The 20375-nt window shown below is 51.5% G+C and overlaps 1 protein-coding gene across 1 annotated transcript; it reads left to right on the top strand.

Moving 5' to 3' along the window:
- Positions 1-3230: 3230 nt before the first annotated feature.
- On the top strand, positions 3231-18781 carry HROB (homologous recombination factor with OB-fold). The gene is made up of 10 exons (XM_059378525.1): positions 3231-3486; positions 4649-4699; positions 7943-9079; positions 10226-10309; positions 11391-11531; positions 12325-12433; positions 12621-12706; positions 12998-13123; positions 15325-15442; positions 18196-18781. The coding sequence occupies exons 1-10, from the start codon at positions 3484-3486 to the stop codon at positions 18285-18287; spliced, it is 1947 nt and encodes a 648-aa protein (XP_059234508.1). The 5' UTR covers positions 3231-3483; the 3' UTR covers positions 18288-18781.
- The last annotated feature ends 1594 nt before the right edge of the window (positions 18782-20375 follow it).

Genomic DNA, 20375 nt, shown 5'->3' with positions numbered 1-20375 from the left:
AGGAAGGACAGCTTGGACTAGGGAGAACATTCAGGAAGCTACCACCATAGCTCAGGCAGGAGCTGGTAAGGCCTGGTGTATAATGGAAGGTCTCTGGACAAGGTGAGGGATAGACAGGGATGGGGAAGTTGGGGTCTATCCTGGTCCTGAGAAAATGTAACGAAAGCCTGGATTCTCTCTCAGAACAAGGCATTTATGCATAGGCAAACTATCTTTTGCACATAATTATAGGGGACTTACAGTCCCTGAAGCCCCAGATTAAGAACCCAGTTCCTTGGAATTCTAGCAGGCCAAACAACATAAGCCTGTGGAGGCTAGAATCAGACAGCTGGCTTCATCATCTCAGCGCCCCCACCTATTACCTATATGAACTGGGAAAGGACCTTGACCCTTTCCTCTTCTGTGAAGCAGAAGTGATCCTAACACCTATATTGAGGCTTGTTACAATGATTAAGTGAGCCAATATGTGGAAAGTTCCAGAACCTTGTCTGGAACAGAAAGTGCTCAGGAAGTACTGGCTGCTATTATTATGAGTTAAATCAGAGTGCTTTTGAGACCCCATATCCCCGCCATGGGGCACCTGGGTGGCTGAGTTGCATTAAGCATCTGACTTTGGCTCAGGTCGTGATCTTGGGCTCCTGGGACTGAGGCCCGTTTTGGGCTCCCTGCTCAGTGGGGAGTCTGCTTCTCCCTCTCCCTCTGCCCCTCCCTCCCACTTGTGCATGCTCTCTCTCTGTCTCAAAAAAATAAAGAAAATCTTTTTTTTAAAAAAGGCCCCCTCACTACACTTATTCTCCTTGTATCCCACTTCATAGCTGGGGATCTGGTGTCGTCTAGTGCCAGCCTGAGACCTGGCACCCATTTTGCCCTTTTCCAGAACCCACCTCTTCCTTTTTGGCTTGAGTTTCCATTATCCTCAAGCCTGGTTCTTAGAGTTTAACATTAACCTCTCTTCTAAGAGGAGGAAGGGGAGCCTGGGTGGTTCAGTTAGTTAAGTGTGGGCTCAGGTCATGATCAGGCTCAGGTCATGTTCTCAGGGTCCTGGGATCAAAACCCCTGGCAGTCTCCTTGCTCATCAGGGAGTCTGCTTCTCCCTCTGCTCCTCCCCTCTGCTTGCCTGTGCTCTCTCTCTCTCTTTCTCTCTCACTCCCAAATAAATGAATAAAATCTTTAAAAAAAAAAAAAAAGAGGAGAGAGAAGAGGACATAGGCACCATCACCATGGAGACCCAGTTCTTGCCTTGACCATAAGATGACAGCGCTGGGGAGAAGACGTTTGATTTGGGGGAAAGGGGACCCTTCAGCATGGGGGTCCTTCCCAGCTCTAAAATCACAGACCACCTCTTCACTGTGTCCTGCCAGCTCCTCTCTAAAATGTCTCAGGTCCACATTTTCCATTATCTCTGACCACCTCCCCCACCCCCCATCCAAGCTCTAACAGGAGGTGGGGGCCATAGATGTCAAATTCATTGAACTTAGAAAAGTGATGGAGGAGAAAACAGGATTTCCCATTAGAAGATCTACCACTGAGGGACTGTGTGGCCCTGATGGGCTCTCTTACCTCCTGGGCCTCAGTTTCCTAATCTGTAAAATAATACCATGCCCCCCCCCCCATTCTTCCTGGGACCTTTGTGAAGACAAAATCAGGTAGTGGTTAAAATTGGAAGCTGCAGACTTCAGGGTGGGTAGGAGTTGCTCTTAGCCCTCTTGGTCTTTTGGGCTCTGTGATCTCCCTTCAGCTGGAGCTGGCAGAGCCCAGATGCCCCAGGACCCCAAATGGGTCTCCAGGGCTATCCATAGCTGAGCAGAATGAGCTGCACTTAGGAAGAGGAGGTCTGTAAGTGGGATACTTGGGATTTTGTACCCAGCTCAGAAGAAGCACAGAGGCTGTGAGGGAATTTCTAACTTGGGTGAGAGTTGCAGGGGTCCAGCTTCCATCTCCCATCACAATTCTGGCTTCCATTCTGATGTGGGACAGGTAAACTGGTCCCCAAGAAGCTATGATGCTTGCCCAGAGGAGAGGCCAGGCCAGGCCACCCTGGGGACGATCCAAGGTTGGCTCAGATCAGATCATTAAGAACTTGAGGCAGCTACCTTCCTCCTGTCTTTTGAGTCCTCAAAATTATGCAGCCCTAAGCTCTCTCCAACTAGCTTTATAGTGACAAGCAAGAAGAAGAACAGAGGAAGGACTGAGGGCTGGCTCATGAAGGCTAGCTTTGCCAGCCCACAGCATCCCTGCCCATCTCTCTGCACAACTAGCCTAGACTACCTTTTGACCTGTCTCCCTAAGTTGTAAAGCTGAGGGCACAAGGAGTCTTAAGTTTCTCTATCCTCAGTGTTATGTACTATGCCAGATACACGGCAGTCATTGTAGAATTCCTCCAATAATTCTTTTTTTTTAATATTTTTATTTTTATTTATCTATTTGACAGAGATAGATCACAAGTAGACAGAGAGGCAGGCAGAGAGAGAGAGAGAGAGAGGGAAGCAGGCTCCCCGCCCAGCAGAGAGCAGAGAGCCCGATGCGGGACTCGATCCTAGAACCCCGAGATCATGACCAGAGCTGAAGGCAGCGGCTTAACCCACTGAGCCACCCAGGCGCCCCTCCTCCAATAATTCTGTTGAGCCTTGTGCTAAGTGCTGGGGACACAAAGTTGAACAAGCCAGACAAAGTCCCTGCCTTCATGAAGCTCATTTTTGTTTGTTTGTTTGCTTTTTGTGCTGAACCCCAGGAGCTCGTATTTTAGGGAGGAGGACACGCAATAAAGATGTATATCATGACAGTTATAAATTATGGAAAGCGCTGAGAAGGGAACAGAGTGTTGGATGGGGGAGGGATGTTACTTGAGAAGTGACAGGGAAGATCTGAGATCTAAGTTGAAATATTAAGGGTTAAAAAGAACAAGACCAAGAACATCTTTGCTTAATATATGTGTTGCAAGTATGGGTGGATAGATGAACAAACAGCCAGTGGGGCGGATTCTAATGTGAATGAGAGTTATGCTCCAGGACCCCGTCCCTAGTGTGCTTAACTCTGTAGAGGAGGATGGACGGAACTGGGGACCCAACCTGCGGTCCCAGAACTCCTGTTGAACCAACCAACCTGGCCCGAGGGGCCGCTGGGGGGCGACCGAGAGCCCACTCATTTCCCTTTAAGGCCGAGGCGGAAGACAGAGGAAGAAGAGTCTTTGCGTCGGCGGGATAGAAATAGGCCCGCCCCTTTAAGAGGCGGAGACGCCGGAGTGGCGGCCACTTCGAAAGCAGCCACGGGCTTCAGCCCCCGGCTTTCCGGCGACCCCCTCTCGGCCCCCGCCCGAGTCTCAGAGTCGTGACTTTCCGACCTCGCTCCAGAGACCCCGCAAGTCCGGACTCCGACTGTCCCGCCCGGGACAAGTCCGAGGCCCCGGCGACCCCTCGAGTGGGGGGCCTGCCCGACAAAACAAACACTCTCCCCGCCCGGGGTCAGAGGCCGCCCGCCGTCGCCATGGTAATGCCGCGCCCCAGGCGGTGGAACTGCCGCACTACCGGGTTAGGTTTGGGTCAGAGCTTGGTGGCCTCGGAACACCTGGGCTCTAGTCAGGGCTTGCCTGGAGACCCTGGGAAGGTTCTCTCCACGCACCTCCCTCTGGGCCTGCTTCCCTCCTGCTGCTCTTACCTCTCTTCTTGGAGAACTGCTCGTGGTTCTCGGTGTGCCCGAACGTCACGGCCCCAGAACCGACCCCCTTCCCCCCCAACCCCGTACCTCCTGATCCTTGGGCACTGGGTTGCGGGGGTGTGTGTCACTATAGCTCTTGCTGCTCTGGCAACGGGGGGCGGGGGTAGGCACAGCCCGCCGCGCTGGGCTTGACACGTCTAAGAACTGCCCACAGCAGCCCTGCTGCCTAGAAAGAAGGAGCTCTGGACCGGGGCATCCAACCCTCTTGGGACGCTGGCTTTGGTGCGTGGGATTAGATAGAAGGAAACCACTTGCTTCAGAAACAAGGCCACTGTACTGGGCATGCTTGGATTTATGGTAGCCTCTCTGACGTTTCACATAGGTTCCCCAGGCCAACTTTTTGGGATGTTGCAAAATCCTTCAGCCCATGTGCCCAGTGCTGAGGCTAAAGAATGACCCATGCACCCTTTTAAGCCTTCCCCTTGCCTCTTCCTCCCTCTTCCAAGGTGAATACAGATGGACCCGAGTGGATTATTTTGCAAGAAAGGATTCCAAATCCTCTAAATCTTTTTTTTTTTTTTTAACATTTTATTTATTTGACAGGCAGAGAGGCAGGCAGAGAGAAGGGGAAGCAGGCTCCCTGCTGAGCAGAGAGCCCGCTGTGGGGCTTGATCCCAGGACCCCAAGATCATGACCTGAGCCCAAAGCCCAAAAGCAGAGGCTTAACCCACTGAGCCACCCAGGCGACCCTGAATCCTCTAAATCTTTTTTGTTTGTTTGTTTGTTTATTTTTGAATCCTCTAAATCTTTAAGTAAATCCCATCTCTTCCTTCCTCATCCCTTATTCCTCCCTCAACACTAGGGGGAAAAAAACAAAAACAAAAAACAGTACACCCGATGGTCTTGTTAGAATTGGAAAGAAGCGTAGTGAGGACAGAATGTACTTGTAAGCAGTATCTCTCCTCCAACCTCAATTGCTTTGTTTTCCTTTCAGGCATGCAGTTTGCAGAAGCTGTTTACTGTGGAAGAGGAGTTTGAAGATGAGGTAAGGAAGTGTTGGTGATCAGAGATAGCAGAGGACGTCTTGAGTTGTCAACACCCAGACCCAGAACATTTTGAAGCAGTCTGCCCCAGCCTCCTTTTACTTGACATGTATAGCTTTTTTGTCTGTGAGAGGCTGAGAGAAGATGAGACATGTAAACAACCTACTTAACTGTTTTAGAGACAGAAAAACAGAGATGTGAGCTGCCTAATTGACATACCTTTAAATTACTAGGGCCCTTGCCTGGAAGCTGTGTCATGTGGATGATTCAGTTCACCTTTATGATGGCATACTTGAGGTGGGAAGAAAGTTTATGGAGAGCCACAGACAACACAGTTAGTGGATAGCAGGAGGCTTGGGGTCACCAAGTCGCTACATGAGCCAGGGCAAATTACTTCATTCTCTGGCCTTCTGTTTTCTCTTCTATAATAGGAGGGATGTTCTTCTGCCTCAAATACTCTTCCCTCTTGCTCAGAAGATGAGGGATTAGACTGTATCAGAAGCTGGCACGTCAGAATCACCCCTGCTGAGGCCTTTCCACACACCAATTAAATCGGAATTTCTGGGGATAGGCCCAAGCAGGGCTGTTTCTAATCTCGGGGTATAGTCAGAGATCACTGAACTAGCTAGCACTCCCTGCAGCTCTCTTCCCGCTCAGATCCAAAGGATATAGTTTGGTCTGGGAGGCCCCAAATCGCTACCTGAAACCCTTTTCAGAAAGAGGCAAGATTTAAGCAGGCAAAATGCAAAAGAGGTAAAATAACCTGTTTAAGAACACACCACCAACAACCAGGGTGAGGTCTTGGCCTCCTGATTCTAGGCTGACATACATAGATACTAAACTATATTTATAGAGTAGAATTGCTTTCTTTTATCAATAACAAACCTTTCAAACTTACTTTTTGTCTCCCAGCACTGTGCTTTAAAAATCGAATTTAGGATTTGTCAAGATGCCCCATTTGTACCTAGCCGGGTGATGAATGCTGCACCGGGGACCCTTCTGGCAGCCCAAGCCCCGCACTCCTCTTCCTTTGAGGCTTTTGGAACCTAAGGTTTGAAAGCGAAGACAGACCTTCCTTAGACCTCTTAAAAACCGGTCTCTGGCTTGTCTCATTCATTGAGGCCCTAAGACATAGTGACAGGGACACATATGGCTTCTAGTCCTAGTTCTGTGAAGTTATTTAACTTCTGAGTCTCCATTTCTGCATCCATAAAATGGGAATAATAATAACACTTATTAGGACCATCGTGAAAATTCATTGAGAGAATTCCGGTAAAATGTGTATGGGGTCCCCGGCACCCAGTGCCATTTCAAATTGTAAGATGTTTTTGTCATCACTTGGGGACTTGAATTTTGCTTTTACAAAAAATTCAAAATTGCCAGCTTTGTTGAGGAGATGTGTCCCTGTCTTTGTCTTTCAGCTTTGGAGATGTGTAATTACAGGCTGAAAAAGTGACTGCTAAGTGTCCCTTTCGGGTCTTACCAGGTGATGAGAGGACTGTGGGGCTGGCAATGGGATTAAGAGTGAAGGTCTCTGTGGTACCTGGCTGGCTCAGTGGAGCATGTTGGCTCTTGATCCCGGGGTCTTGAGTTCGAGCCCCATGTTAGGCATAGAGATTACTTTAAAAAAAAAAAAAAAAGAGTGAAGGACTCTGACAGTTCAAGTTTCTGTTCTAAGAACAGCCCCTTTCCTCCTTCCTCAGGCAGATGACATCATGTCTAAGCTCTTTAGGAGAAAAGGATTGTCAGGATTTCACTGCTGCTGTAATTCTAATATTGTTATTGCTAAACCCCATGGCAGTCCCGCTGGGGTATGCCATTCTCCTGACAATACACAAAGCAGGGAAAAACCCTTCTCTGGCCCAGACAATCCAATGCAGCACCAAAGGATGGGGGTGGAGGGGACCTTCCTGTCAGTTAAATCAGCAGTTCTGACTCAAAAACACCCTCAGAACAGGTCTGTTGCTCTCGAAGGTGTCAATCTCACCTTGCTTCCCAACTGGAATCCATACTTAATTTAACCTGCCTGAAAAGCTATATTTAACGTCTGCCTATTTTGCTGGATCCAAGGCCTCTTCGGCTTACTGAAGGTTGTGTGTGTGTGTGTGTGTGTGTGTGTGTGTGTGTGTCTTGGGGCAGGGGGAGAGGAGTGGGCTGAGGACAGGCAGCATGACCAGCTGGAGAGACCCCTGTTGCACAGGCTGGACACCAGAAAACTTATTTCCTTGAGATGGGTGTGTAATCTTGGGTGATTCGATTCCTTGGTGCCTGGTATGTTTGCTTCTGCCTACTCCCCTGAATACCACTGCTCCCCCACCCCCCAAGAGAAGCTACCTGTAAACTTAGCCTTAGAATTTTTTTTAAGACTTTTTTCTTCAAAATTTTAATTAATTAATTAGTTTATTTATTTTTAGAGAGGGGAGGGGTAGAGGGAGAGAGAAGGAATCTCAAGCAGACTCCATGCTGAGCGTGGAGCCTAATGCAGGGCTCGATCTCACAACCCTGAGATCATGACATGAGCCAAAATCAAGAGTCAGACGCTTAACTGACTGAGCCACCCAGGCGCCCCTCTTCATATAGTTATTTAAGTTCTAGTTAGTGGGGAACCTGGGTGGCTCAGTTGGTTAGGCATCTGCCCTCAGCTCGGGTTGTGATCCTGGAGTCACATTGGTCTCCTGGCTCAGCAGGGAGTCTACATCTCTCTCTACCCACCCTTGCTCCAGCTCATGCTCTCTATCTCTCAAATAAATGAATGGAATCTTTAAAAAATAAATAAAATAACTTCCAGTTAGTTAACATACAGTGCTAAAGGTTTTATTTTTAAGTAATCTCTACATGCAACGTGGGACTTGAACTCACGACCCCAAGATCAGGAGTCACATGCTCCATCCACTGAGCCAGCCAGGCGCCCCTGGATGGTTCTGGTAGAAGTCTGGGGGTGGTGGGGCGCCTGGCTGGCTCATTCCATGGAGCATGCGACTCTCGATCTTGGGATCACAAGTTTGAGTCCCATAATGCATGTAGACATTACTTTAAAAAATAATAGTAAAATCTTTTTAAAAAGTCTGGAAGTGGGCTCATGGGCAAGGTCAAAGGTGGTAAAAGACCCCACCACGGCCTTTCATGCCTTGGTTTCCTACTTCCATGTATCTGCTTCCATGTACCTACTGCATACCTGGAACAGTAAAAGCAGAGTGTTTCTTGATGTCCGGATGCCAAGACCCACCATCTTTGCTTCTTTGTAGGACTTCTTGTCTGCCGTGGAGGATGCAGAGAATCGGCTTGCTGGCTCTCGGTCTGTGAAGGCTGGGTGCCTGAGACCCTCCTCTTCCAGCCCACGGGACTCCGGGCAGGCACAGTCTCCCGGGCAGCTGCCATCCGGCCCCATTGCTCCTTCAGAGGCTTTGGGCCCATCAGCCCTGGGACTCCGCCTTTCTACCTCCAGCATGCCCGCGGCCATCAGGGGTCCACCTTCTGTAGGAACAGCCTCCCTAAGGCCTATCCCAACTTCCAGCAGCTGGACTGGCCATCAGAGACGCGTGGCACTGGCAGAAGTGCTCAAAGTGCCACCTAGACACCAGACCTCTGCCTCCCACTCCCTGCTCAGGTTTGAGAGCCAGCAGCCGGTAACTGGAGGCTTCGAGGGGCCTGAACAAGATGAATTTGATAAGGTCCTCGCAAGCATGGACCTGGACCTTGGAGGCAGCAGTGAGGCCCCAGGAATCTTGGCCACATGGCATCAGGAGGACTCAGCAGTGGCTAAAAAGGCCCGGGTCACTGAGCTGAGTGGGTCTTGCCTGAAGGGGCCTGTGCCTGCCCCCAATATGACTAGTGTCCTGTCAGCCCATGGTGAGCCTCCAGAGCCTGTTGTCCACTGCAGGACTCCAGAGCCCCATGCGAGATCGGCTGCCACCAGTGACTTTCCCATTCCTGTTCAGCAGCCCCGCTTGGAAGCCTGTCGGAGGGGCCCCCTTCTTCAGGCACCACAGCCTCTCCAAGCAGCTGGCGGGCCTGTTCAGAGCTGCCCTCAAAACCGTTTTCCTGGTCACTCATTCCAGTGTCCAGACGCCTCCATACCTGGCAAATCTCATTGTCCCAGGCCACGGACTCCCAACTCCATGTGCTCTGCTCCCTCAAAGACTATCTCTGGATCGTTTCCTCAGAGCCCCTTACGACCCAGAGCACCAGTGTCTTCTGTCAGGTGTCCTCTCAGCACCCCAAAGAGCTCCCATTCCTTCCCGGTTCCCCAGGCAGCTCTGCAGACACCCATCGTCACCAACCACCTGGTGCGGCTGGTCACTGCTGCCCACCGGACACCCCAGCAGCCCACCAGCCCCAAAACACGGCGCTTCCCTGGCCCGGCTGGGGTCCTGCCTCACCAGGTGAGGGACAGTTGTCCCAGACATGGGGGGTGGGGAGTGGGGGAGGAGGGAATGAAGTGTGGAGAGAGGGTTTCCAGAGCTTCAGAAGAAGTTAAAAGAAGTGGGAAGGAAGAACTGAATACCGCAGGTGAGAGAGGCGCTCCGGGCTCTGAGAACCTCACGCCTTTCCTTTGTTGAGCACCTACTGTTTGCTAGCACTGGGGCAGTAAGAGCCACTCACTTATATTTGCTAATTTGGAGCTGAGAACACAGAGGTTAAGATGGGCATGGCTCCCATCCCAAGTTGTCCACAGCACAGCAGAAGCAGCAGATGTAAACGAGCGGTGATACGTAAAATGCAGAGTGTCCCTGGGTGCTGCGGAGACTCTGGGCTCCTTGGGGTGATTGAGTGGGCTTTGGAGGGTCAGGTAGGAGGTGGATGGACAGGTGCGTGTAGGAAAGCTGTGCTCTGGGAGACATCTCAGCAGTGGGAAGACAGGGAAGAGAATGTGCAAAGGCCCAGAGGCAGGAGGGCAGGATGCTGTCAGAGGTACACGGAACGGGCCACTGTGGCGGACGTGTGGAGTCAGCAGGGGGAAGCTGTGCTATGCCGACCATTTGGAGTCAGTGGTGGTGGAGGGACAGTTTCCGTCAAACCATCTTGGATCAGATCCTAGATAAAGGGACCCTGAGCGTCTGGTCTGGTTGTGATTGGTGCACTCTTTCCTCTCATTTTAAGGCTGGTTCAAATCATTTCTGCCCATTCCTTGCCCTTCGCTGGCACTTTAAGGGAAATCCAAGGAGGCCATCCACATTCCTCCTGGGCTGGATCCCTGCGGGGAAGGGTTAGGTCCCTGAGAAGGGACTTGGGGAAAGCTGCCTCTGTGCCTATCCCAGGCCTCCCTATCCGGGTCATTGGCTCCTTCAGGAAGCCCTGGGTTTTGCTCCTGGGCCAGCTCCAGCTTCCTCACATTCCCCAAACAATCCCCAAAGCATCTTTTTTGAGCTGCCAGCAAGGCTCCTGAGACTTCGTTAGGAGAGCTGTGATATGTGTTAATTGTCCCTGATAGTTTCCTGAACTCATTATGTAACCCAGACAAGAAGCTGTACTTGTAAGTAACAGCTGCCGCTCATGCTCCCGCCTTCCCCTTCTCTCTCCCCTTGTAGCTCAGCGGGAAGCATCTGGAGGAGATCATGGTTTCCACACCCCAGACTCCAACTCATGGTGCTCTGGCTAAATTCCGGACAGAGGTAACTAGTTCCACGCATATGCTGACTTTCTGGGCGTTGTTTAAGGGTGAGGGACACCCCTGTGGGTTTCAGGAGTTGAGAAGCAGAGTCTGGGGTACTAGGCCTGTTCCGGGGCTCCCACACCAGAGGCACATGGGGAAGGCCGTTTGGGGATGTGGTGGTTTTACTAGCCGAAGATGAAGCCTGTCCTGATGCTGACCCATGTCACGCGTCCAGTCTTCTCTCTCACCTAAGAAAGAAAGGCCCAGCTAACTCCCATCTTCCCTCAGAGGAGGGCAGTGTCACAAGTATTAGGAAATTGTGTCTCGGGAACCCTCCTCGCAGGTTTCTGGGAATTGAGCTGGGAAGGATCTGCCTTCGTCTGGCCTCCAGTGGGTTCCTTTTGCGGGGGTGAGACCCATCTTCCCTCCTCACCGGGGTTCTGGTTGACCTGCTCTACCCTCAGACCCACTTTTGCTTTTAATTCTCTTTGCTGCCCATCCACAGATCCATCTGGTTACAAAACATTTTCTTTTTTAAAGACTTTTTATTTATTTATTTGGGGGAGGGCAGAGGGAGAGGGACTAGCAGACTCTTCACTGAGTGCAGAGCCCAGCACTGGGCTCAGTCCCACAACCCGAGCAGAAACCAAGAGTCAGACGCTCAATCGACTGAGCCACCCAGGCGCCCCAAAGCATTTTTTAATGTAAGAAGATTAATAGTTAAGCCAGAGGCAGCCCAAATAAAAATGTGACTGGTTTCAAAATGGCTAAGGCACTCTGGAAACCTGTCAATGTGGGGGCGGGGGCTCACCGGCCCCAATACTTCTCGAGTCTGTTACACAAGTGACATAGCCTTTTGCTTCAGTGCAACCAAAGTTAGGACCTGATATAAAATAAAATAAACCTTTGGTATTGCTGCTTAGTGAAAGATATGCTATGCAGCAAAATCTCTCATACCATTTTGTGACGTGGGAGAAGAAGAGACTGGTTACCATGCTGCAGGGAATTCGACCTTCCCTCCCAGCCCCCCATCCTGTCTCAGTCAAGGTCAGAAGGGAGTGGATCCACTCACATAGGCCCCCTTTGCTCTGTGGTACCAGATTGTTACCAGTTCCCAGGCATCAGCAGAGGAGGACTTTGGGCGAGGGCCGTGGCTGGCCATGAAGTCTTCTCTGGGCTTAGACGAGAGAGACCCCACCTGCTTCCTCTGTGCCTATAGCATTGTCATGGTGCTGCGGAAGGTAAGGATACTGGGTGCTGAGCTGTGCAAGAAAGACCATTTCTTTTCCTTTCTTTTTTTTAAAGATTTTATTTATTTATTTGACAGCGAGAGTGACAGCAAGAGCAGGGGGAGCAGAGAGGGAAAAAACAGGCTTCCCGCTGAGCAGGGAGCCCAGTGCAGGGCCTAATTCCAGGACCCTGGGATCATGACCTGAGCCCAAGGCAGACGCTTAACAAATGAGCCACCCAGGCACCCCAAGAAAGACCATTTCTACCCTTTCTACCAACCTGCTGTCCTCCTCCACCTTAGGAAAGGGGGCTGTCCTTTTGCTCCCTCTCACCCCAGGCCTATCTCCAAGCAGCTACATGGAGTCCCTTTGGTTGTATCTTCTCCTCACCCAGCATTTCACTACTACTGGGCATAGGTGGAAGGTGAAAGTGGGGTATGGGTATGTCTCTGCGTGTCCAGGTCCTGGATGAGATGGGGTGAGCACACTGCTACTCTTCAAGCTGCCTCATGTGAGGACACATGCCCACGGCAACGGAGGTAGAGCTCTGTATAAAGAGACATGCTGGAGAAAGGAAGCAGGGGGTAGTGATAGATGAAGGCCCTGCCAGCCTCAGTTCTGCTAGAGAGACAGGATGAGGCCTTCAGACCACCCTTTTGCCCTCCACAAAAGGAAGATCATCACCATGTCTGTCCTCGGAACCCACTCCCCGCTCCCTCCCCACCCACTCCAGTTGCCCTGGCCCACTTGGGAACATCACTGGTGGGATGCTGCTTGCTCAGCAAATGCCTCTCCTCGTAACCAGGCAGCCCTGAAACAGCTTCCTAGGAACAAGGTCCCCCACATGGCTGTGATGATCAAGTCCCTGAGGCGGAGCGTGATGGACGCCAGCGTGGTTTTCAAGGACCCCACAGGTGAGCAGTCAGGCCCTGAGCGGGTCTGATGAGTGGCCTTCGCTGAGTTCAGGGGATGAGGAAGAGTCGTCCTCTCTATCTGCAGACGGGAAAATTGAGGCAGTGAGCGGTCCACTTCCCAGCCAGGGCCCAAAGCAGTCCCTGTGCTGCCCTTGAGCCAGCCTGATGGGCCACGTGGTATTTGCAGGAGAGATGCAGGGCACGGTGCACAGGCTGCTGCTCGAGACCCGCCAGAGTGAGCTGAAACCTGGCTCGGTGCTGCTGCTAAAGCAGGTGAGGGGCACCCCAAACGGGGACCTGCTCTCCAGCCTTCCCGCCCTGGAGAAGGTCCCTGAGGGCTTGGCCTGGCTCCCATCCTTCGGAGGTGGGTGGGGATGAGGGGTGGTGCTGTGAGGGCCGGAGGGTGCAGTACTTGGTTCTGCTCTGGTCCCAGGGCTGGGGTGAAACCATCTGTGTGACCCCGGTGCCGAGGCCAGCGAGAGAGACGCAGGCGGGGACCGGGTAGCATCTGACCATGTCTAGGGCTCCATGAGGACACTGACCTTCCCCCATCCCCGGCTCAAGGTTGGAGTGTTCTCTCCGTCACTCCGGAATCACTACCTCAACGTGACGCCCAACAACCTGGTCCGTGTTTACAGCCCAGATTCCGGGGATGGGAGCTTCCTCAAGCTGTCTCAGCCCTTCCCCAAGGTAAGAGGAGCAGGATGGAATGGGGGCTGACAGGGCCTCTCTCTGGCTGGATCTTCTGGTACCTTCCGTTCCTTCACCCTGGGGAGCAGAGGCGTGAAGGGGCCAGTTACCCCGAGGTGAAGAGATGCCTCTGAAAACAGTACAGCATCCTCCTGTTCCCAGGGCCCCCGCCTGCCAGACGGCACAGTAACAGGACCTAGAGCAGCTGGCTACTTGGTGATCTGATGGCAGGCTTGAGCACCAGGGAGGATGGAGTCACCTGAGAACTAACGAGGCTGTGGTTTCCTGGGTGAGGGGTGGTGTGGCCCTCAGTAAGTGACTCAGGGTCAGATCTGCTACAGGCGGCGGGGCAGAGAGTAGGGAGCTGCTTATGGCCTGTCATGTGAGCCAGCCCTTGCTCTGCATCTGCCCTCCTGGCCTCCACCTCTACTGGGTGTGGGGGGCACCCGCACAGAACTCAGGAGGGGACACCCCCCTTTGGGAACTAAGGGAGACTAGGGTTCCAGGCAGCTCCACTCCAGGTTAAGAGTGCAGAGCTGGCCCTTGACTGGCGCATGGTGTCCCCTCTGTGGCCACCTCCCCCCTTCCTGGGGTCCTGGGTTGTTGGGCCTGGCCTGGGGGTGGGGAGACCTCCTGTCTCCGCTCTGCTGGTAATTTGTAACTTGACCTTGGCAGGTACTGTCCCCACCCCTGCTGTTGCTTCATCTAAAAAGCGAATGCTCTAGACTTGATGACTTCTTCTCAAGTTACACCTTTCACTCGGTGGGGTACTTCCCATTTCCCTCATCTTTCCCCTTAACCTTCCACATTTTCTCAAAAATCACCCACTCCCAAAACCTCATCCTTCTTTTCCTTTTAAATGTCAAGTTATCCATACACATTGACAAAAATTGCAATGGTACAGAATAAAGCAAAACATAAAACTTACTCTTCTTCTTTCCCATTCCCTACGGCAAATGATGGTCAATGGCTTAATTACTGGGGCGCCTGGGTGGCTCAGTGGGTTAAGCCTCTGCCTTCAGCTCAGGTCATGATCTCAGGGTCCTGGGATCCAGACCCACATCCCTGCATCAGGCTCTCTGCTCAGCGGGGAGCCTGCTTTCCCCTCTCTCTCTGCCTGCTTCTCTGCGTACTTGTGATCTCTCGCTCTCTCTGTCAAATAAAAATTAATTAATTAATTAAATTAAAAAATAATAAAAAGCTTATATTCTTTTAAAAAACAGCTTAATTACTAATTTCCATTACCTGACTGTATATTAGCTAGTGTGCAGATTCTTTTTTTTTTAAAGGAAAGGTTGTTTGTTTGTTTTTTGTTTTTATTTATTATTTTGTTAAGATTTTATTTATTTGGCAAAGAAAGATCACAACCAGGCAGAGAGGCAGGCAGAGAGAGAGAAGAGGGAAGCAGGCTCCCCACTGAGCAGAGAGCAAGATGTGGGGTTCTATCCCCAGACCCTGGGATCATGACCTGAGCCAAAGGCAGAGGCTTTAGCCCACTGAGCCACCCAGGTGCCCCTAGTGTGCAGATTCTTAAAAGGTTTTTTTGGTGTTTGTTGTTGTTGTTGTTTTAGTGAGGGAAAGAGAGAAAGAGAGAATCTTAAGCAGGTTCCACACCCAGTGCATGAGCGTGACATGGGGCTGAATCTCCGAACCCATAAAAGCTCATCTTTTTTTTTTTTTTTTTTAACATTTTATTTATTTATTTGACAGAGAGACAGTGAGGGCAGGAACACAAGCTTGGGAGTGGGAAAGGGAAAGCAGGCTTCCTGCTGAGCAAGAAGCCCGATGTGGGGTTTGATCCCAGGACCCTGAGATCATGACCCAAGCCAAAGGCAGATGCTTTAATGACTGAGCCACCCAGGCGCCCCCTAAAATCTCATTTTTAACCCCAGGCCAAATCCTCAACATATTTCTGAATGGCCTCTTCACTCTGTTCCTGGTATATACAGATTTCCTAAAACACCAGATACCAACAGAATTAGGAAAGAAAATCGCCCAAAAAAGTTTGTGTTTTTAATTACCTGCTCTTTGGGGTGTTTGGTATTTCAGCTCCCTCCCCTCGGTGACTGGCCCCTTCCACACTCCTCTGTCGTGTCTTTCCTAAGCCCCTACCTATTCTTTTGAGGTTGTCCGGGTGGCATGGGACTGTCCAGAGGGATGTCAGGGGCACGGACATTAGTAACCAGGCCCTCTGTCCCCAGAACCCGGGAAGCTTCCCTGGCAGCCCCCATCATGAGACTGCAAAGTCTGGAAAAGGCTTGAGAACAGCACCGAACACAGAGACAGGGGCATCCCTCGAGGAAGAGCTCCCAGAAGCAGGTAAGGCAGTCAGCCTACCCAGGAGCAAAAGCGGTTCTTCTTCTATTTCCTCTTGGATAGCGCAGCCAGGAGAATCTGGCTACATCTCTTCCCTCCTTCTGTGAATCCTTGGGTCTTACAGAATCTTCCAGAAATCAGATGTGGTATCTTTTTTGGCAAGGCTGTAGGCCACAAACTAACTATAGTAGTGTGATTAGGGCTACATAAACAAATACAGTGGGATCCACGGGTCTCCCCTTTTCCAGGCCATGTGGTTACCCACAAGGAGGGGATGGATGGACACCACCCCTGTGCCACACCTTGAGTCTTCTGGGAGCTGATTTCCCCATTCTGACTAAGCTCAGAGATCCTGCAGGCAGGGCTGAGGAGTCAGACATCCATGGGGTTAGGGTGGCACCAAGAAACAGACCTGAGAAGCCCAAACACAGACCTGTAAGGGTATGACCAGCTTGTTCCTCGGGAGGGAGCATCACCCACGTGGAGCGTACACAGTCCAAGTGTGAGCCTTAGCTTTTGGATTCCATAAATTCAACCCTGTCCAGCCCCAAAATTCATGGGATTGTGGGTAAGTGTCTCACATTAATCAGATTCACATTGGACTAATGGATAAACCACATAAGCCAATTTACTTATAGCCTATAGCCTACGAAAGGGTATCTACCCCTCATGCTAGAATCTTCCCTGAGATGTTGCACTCGTTCCTTATAAGTAAGCTGGTTGACAAGCCAAACCATCATCAGGAGGTTACTGGAGCTCATGAAATAAGTGAGGAGAGTCATCTGTAGAATATTGTGGCTGGTGTCACATCTCCATTGTAGGGACAGACTTGCCAAGCAGGCAGCTACTAGCCGTGGCTGGACAGAGTTGGGAGACACCAACACTAGTTCTTTTTTTTTTTTTTTAAGATTTTATTTATTTATTTGACAGACAGAGCTCACAAGTAGGCAGAGAGGCAGGAAGAGAAAGAGGAGGAAGCAGGCTCTCCACGGAACAGAGAGCCTGATGTGGGGCTCTATCCCAGGTCTCTGGAATCATGACCCGAGCCAAAGGCAGAGGCTTAACCCACTGAGCCACCCAGGCACCCCACCAACACTAGTTCTTACTCTGATTCCCAGTTTCATAGGCCCACATAGTCTGCTCATTGCCCTTCATTTAACATCGAGTTTCCCTGAACAGTCATAGTGTAATGAGTGAGGGACACCTTTTGTTTTTCTTATTTTTTAAGATGTATTTATTCATTTGAGGCGGGGGAGGAGCAAAGGGAATGGAAGAGAGAGACTCACAAGCAGAGTCCTGGCTGAGGGCAGGGCCAAATGTGTGGCTCGACCCCAGGACCCCAAGATCATGACCGGAGCGACAATCAAGAATCGGCCGCCCAACCGACCAAGCCCCCCCAGGCGCCCCATCACCTTTTGTTGGTACAATCAAATTCCAGTCTCACTTCCCTAAGTACAGTGCCAGGCACCTTAATTAAATTTTGAATGCTAGGGGCGCCTGGGTGGCTCAGTGGGTTAAAGCCTCTGCCCCCCACCCCCCGGCCTGCCTCGCTGCCTGCTTATGATCTCTGTCTGTCAAATAAGTAAATAAAATCTTGGGGTACCTGGGTGGCTCAGTGGGTTAAAGCCTCTGCTTTCGGCTCAGGTTATGATCCCAGGGTCCTGGGATTGAGCCCCACATCGGGCTCTCTTCTCAGCAGGGAGCCTGCTTCCCCCTCTCTCTCTGCCTGCCTCTCTGTCTACTTGTGATACCAGTCAAATAAATAAATAAAATCTTTTAAAAAAATAAGTAAATAAAATCTTAAAAAAAAAGAAAAAGTCCTACCAAAAAAATTTTTTTGAATGCCAGCAAGTGGACTTCTTTGAGCAGCATCATGGTTGTCAGGAGCTCTGTGCCAGGCCAGAAGCTAGCCTCTGCAGGTGTGGTGTCCAATTCTGACCCCATGGGCTGCCTGAGCCCATCCATTACACTGGAGCTCCCTGGTTGGGAGCCGTGTGCTTCTGGCCTCAGATGGAGCTTGAGGACGCTCACCACCAGTTACCTGACCGCTTTAAACTCCATTCTGTCAAAGCAGGGATGGTAAAGAGGAACCACGCCCTCCAAAGGGCTTTGTGAGTTCGGAAAGGGATGAGTACAGCAGGTATGGCCAGGAGCATTGGGTCAGCGAGCGGTAGCTGCTGTTGTTAACTGGGATAGTCCCAGCAGGGATGACTGAGATAGGTGGCTTCCAAGTTCTCAGACACAAGCTTACAGCTGTGAACTGCAGTCAGGGAGAGGTGCTTTCATTCCACACGCCCAGGAAGGTCCACAGGGGAAGGGGCCCATGTCTCATGCTCTTCAGGTAAGAAAGGGATTCCCGAATGCCGTGATTCTGAATGTGTCTGATGACTTTTTCTGGCCTTTTGCCTTCATCCAATGAGCGGGTTGCATTGGCTGATCCCTGCAGCCTCTCTGGTCAAGCACTGTGCCTCTGGATGGATAAAGGGTCATGCCCAAGGCCAAGGGGAGCGTCTTTCTTGACAGAAAGGCCCAGGCATTTTGTCCTTGTCTCTTGTGATGTGTGCATGTGTGGGAAGCAGAAGGAAGCCGGGAGTCCAGTCAGCCTCAGGCCCAGTCACCACTGCCCAGGGGGAGGGAACTCCCCAACTGTGCAGCCAGGTCCAGAACCCCCTGAGAGTCAGGAGCTTGGGACCCGAGTCCCTTGGAACCCTAACGTCGTCACTAAGTCCGTCTACCCTCTCCATGTCCCCCTGCAGATGACCTGGATGGACTCCTCAGTGAGCTCCCTGAGGACTTCTTCTGTGGGACCAGCAGTTGGGACTGCCCCAAGGCAGCGCCCCCGCCTTGAGCAGGCGGCCTCTCGGCACCCAGGAGAGCCTCTGCTTGTGTCTGATTGGGTCCCAGAGAGAGAGGAAGCCCAGCATGATGGGACAGCCAACAAAGCCCAGGACTGTGGTTACCCCCCTGGACGCCTTCCCAGGAACACCCTCGTCCCTCAGATTCTGCACTGCTGTCACTTTGGGTCTTCCTTTGGCATTCTAGAACCCAGCCCCAAGGATGGCCCTTCTGCTCTACTGTCCTCCAAGCCCTTGGATGCCACCATCCCTTCTCCTCCTGCCAACAGGGGAGGTGTGTCCCCCTCCTGCTTCACCTTGACTTTCGAGGACCCTGATCCCTTTATTCCCTATTCCCTGGACCGCTGAGGAGTCACACCACAGTCGTGGTGACCCATTCCTCTGGCTAGAGGAGGAACACACTCAGACCTCCCTCTGCTTTGTCTCTCCAGGCCTGCAGCTGCCCAGCTCACCTGTGCTCAGGGTTCCCAGGTGCGGGGGTGGGACAGGGCTGTGACGTCTTGTTCGGAATTAAAGCAGCTGTCTGCTCCACTCGCCTCCCCCGCTCCTTTCCACCCGCACTGCTCCTTGTCCCGGCTGGCCTACGGCGGCGCCTGGCCGGGACAGAGCCAAGCTCCTCGTTTTCCTTCCCTCTTTCACTCTCTTTTCATGAACTTTCCTTGAGACAGTTTTAGATTGACAGAATTATTGCAAAGATAATCCAGGGAGTTCCTATATACCCCCCACGCAGTGCCCTCTGTCATTAGCCTCTCATACTAGGATGCACACAGCTTACAACTGACCAGCCGCTGTTGGGACACTACTACGAACCGACCTCCATGCCTTTTTCAGACGTATGCGGCTCCCCTGTCGTCCTTTTTCTGCTCCAGGATCCCACATTCCCTTTAGTCTCCGGGCCTCTTTAGGTTCCTCCTGCTTCTGGCAGCTCCTCAGGCTTTCCTGGTTTCTCCTGGCTCTGACAGCTGCGGGATTTTGTGTTTTGCAAGGGAGGCCACAGAGGAAGGCATAGTCTCATCACACATCAAGGATGGATGTTGACCTTGATGACCTGGCTGAAGTATCGTTTGTCAGGTTTCTCCACTGTAAACTTGCTTCTCCCTCTTCATACTGTCCTCTTTGGAAGGAAGTCACTGGGTGCAGCCCACACTTAAGGAACAAGGAGTTATGTCCCACCCTCTCTAAGGACAGATTATAGATAGATTCTATTATTAGCTAATAACCTCTATAGATTATTTGGAATTCTCCCGCATTTCTTAGTCCTACATTCCTATCAGTCTGGACCCGTGGGTATTGTTTTATGCGCTGGTTATAATCCAATGCTGCTTTCCTGTGTGGCCCAGCAACTCATCACCGTAGCTTTGCCCTGCCACCTTTCAGATGGGAGCTGGACAAGGGGCACCTGTGCACTGTAAAAGGCCTAATTACACCAAGTCGCCAACCTTGTTTTTCCTTTCTGGGATAAAGGGAAGAAAGGACTCATCCCCCAGCCCGTGGTGGAGGGAGTGTGGGTTAAAGACCCTATTCTGACCGCCAGCCTCCCCTGCCTTAGCCCCTGCCTTCCCTAAGGGGCTATGAGTCTGAGGCTCCCTACTACTTCGTACTACTCTCCCAAAGAAAGGCTGATCCCCTTGATCCCAGTCTCAAAGCTGAAGTGAGCAAGTGCTGGAAGAATTCCACATTCAGCTGGCTGCTGGTTGCAGTGGGGCCCTGTTCTAGAAGGCTTTTGTGTTCCAAGCCCAGGAGCAAGAAGGGGCTAATTCACCAGCAGCCCTCCTACCTGAACAGATGTGCACTTCTAACTCTCCTGCCCACTGCTAATCCCCCAGCTCTGCTGATGCTGCTCAGACCTGGGCCAGAGGCCACCTATACTATATGGTCTTCCCACACCTAAACCACCCCATACCCCGGGCACGCACAACCATGCCCCAGTCAATTCCCTTGAGCCCTGATCTTTAGGGCTCATGGTCCTGACCAGGGTCATGGCTTCTGGATGCTTCATCACCCTACAGACTCAGCTCCCAGAAGGCTGGGTGGCGATACAATCCCCTAGCACTGAACTGGGCTCCCTATGGGTTCGTGTG

This window comes from Mustela nigripes, chromosome 16 (genome assembly GCF_022355385.1).
Source record: "Mustela nigripes isolate SB6536 chromosome 16, MUSNIG.SB6536, whole genome shotgun sequence".
In the NCBI taxonomy this organism is placed as follows: Eukaryota; Metazoa; Chordata; class Mammalia; order Carnivora; family Mustelidae; genus Mustela; species Mustela nigripes.
The sequence above is the reverse complement of the archived record's forward strand: the minus strand, read 5'-3'. Positions and strand labels throughout refer to the sequence as shown.

Excerpts from the sequence above, each read along its gene's own strand:
- HROB (XM_059378525.1), top strand. Across the intron at positions 9,080-10,225 it reads CTGGGGTCCTGCCTCACCAG|CTCAGCGGGAAGCATCTGGA; the intron begins GTGAGGGACAGT and ends CTCCCCTTGTAG. Across the intron at positions 10,310-11,390 it reads TGGCTAAATTCCGGACAGAG|ATTGTTACCAGTTCCCAGGC; the intron begins GTAACTAGTTCC and ends CTGTGGTACCAG.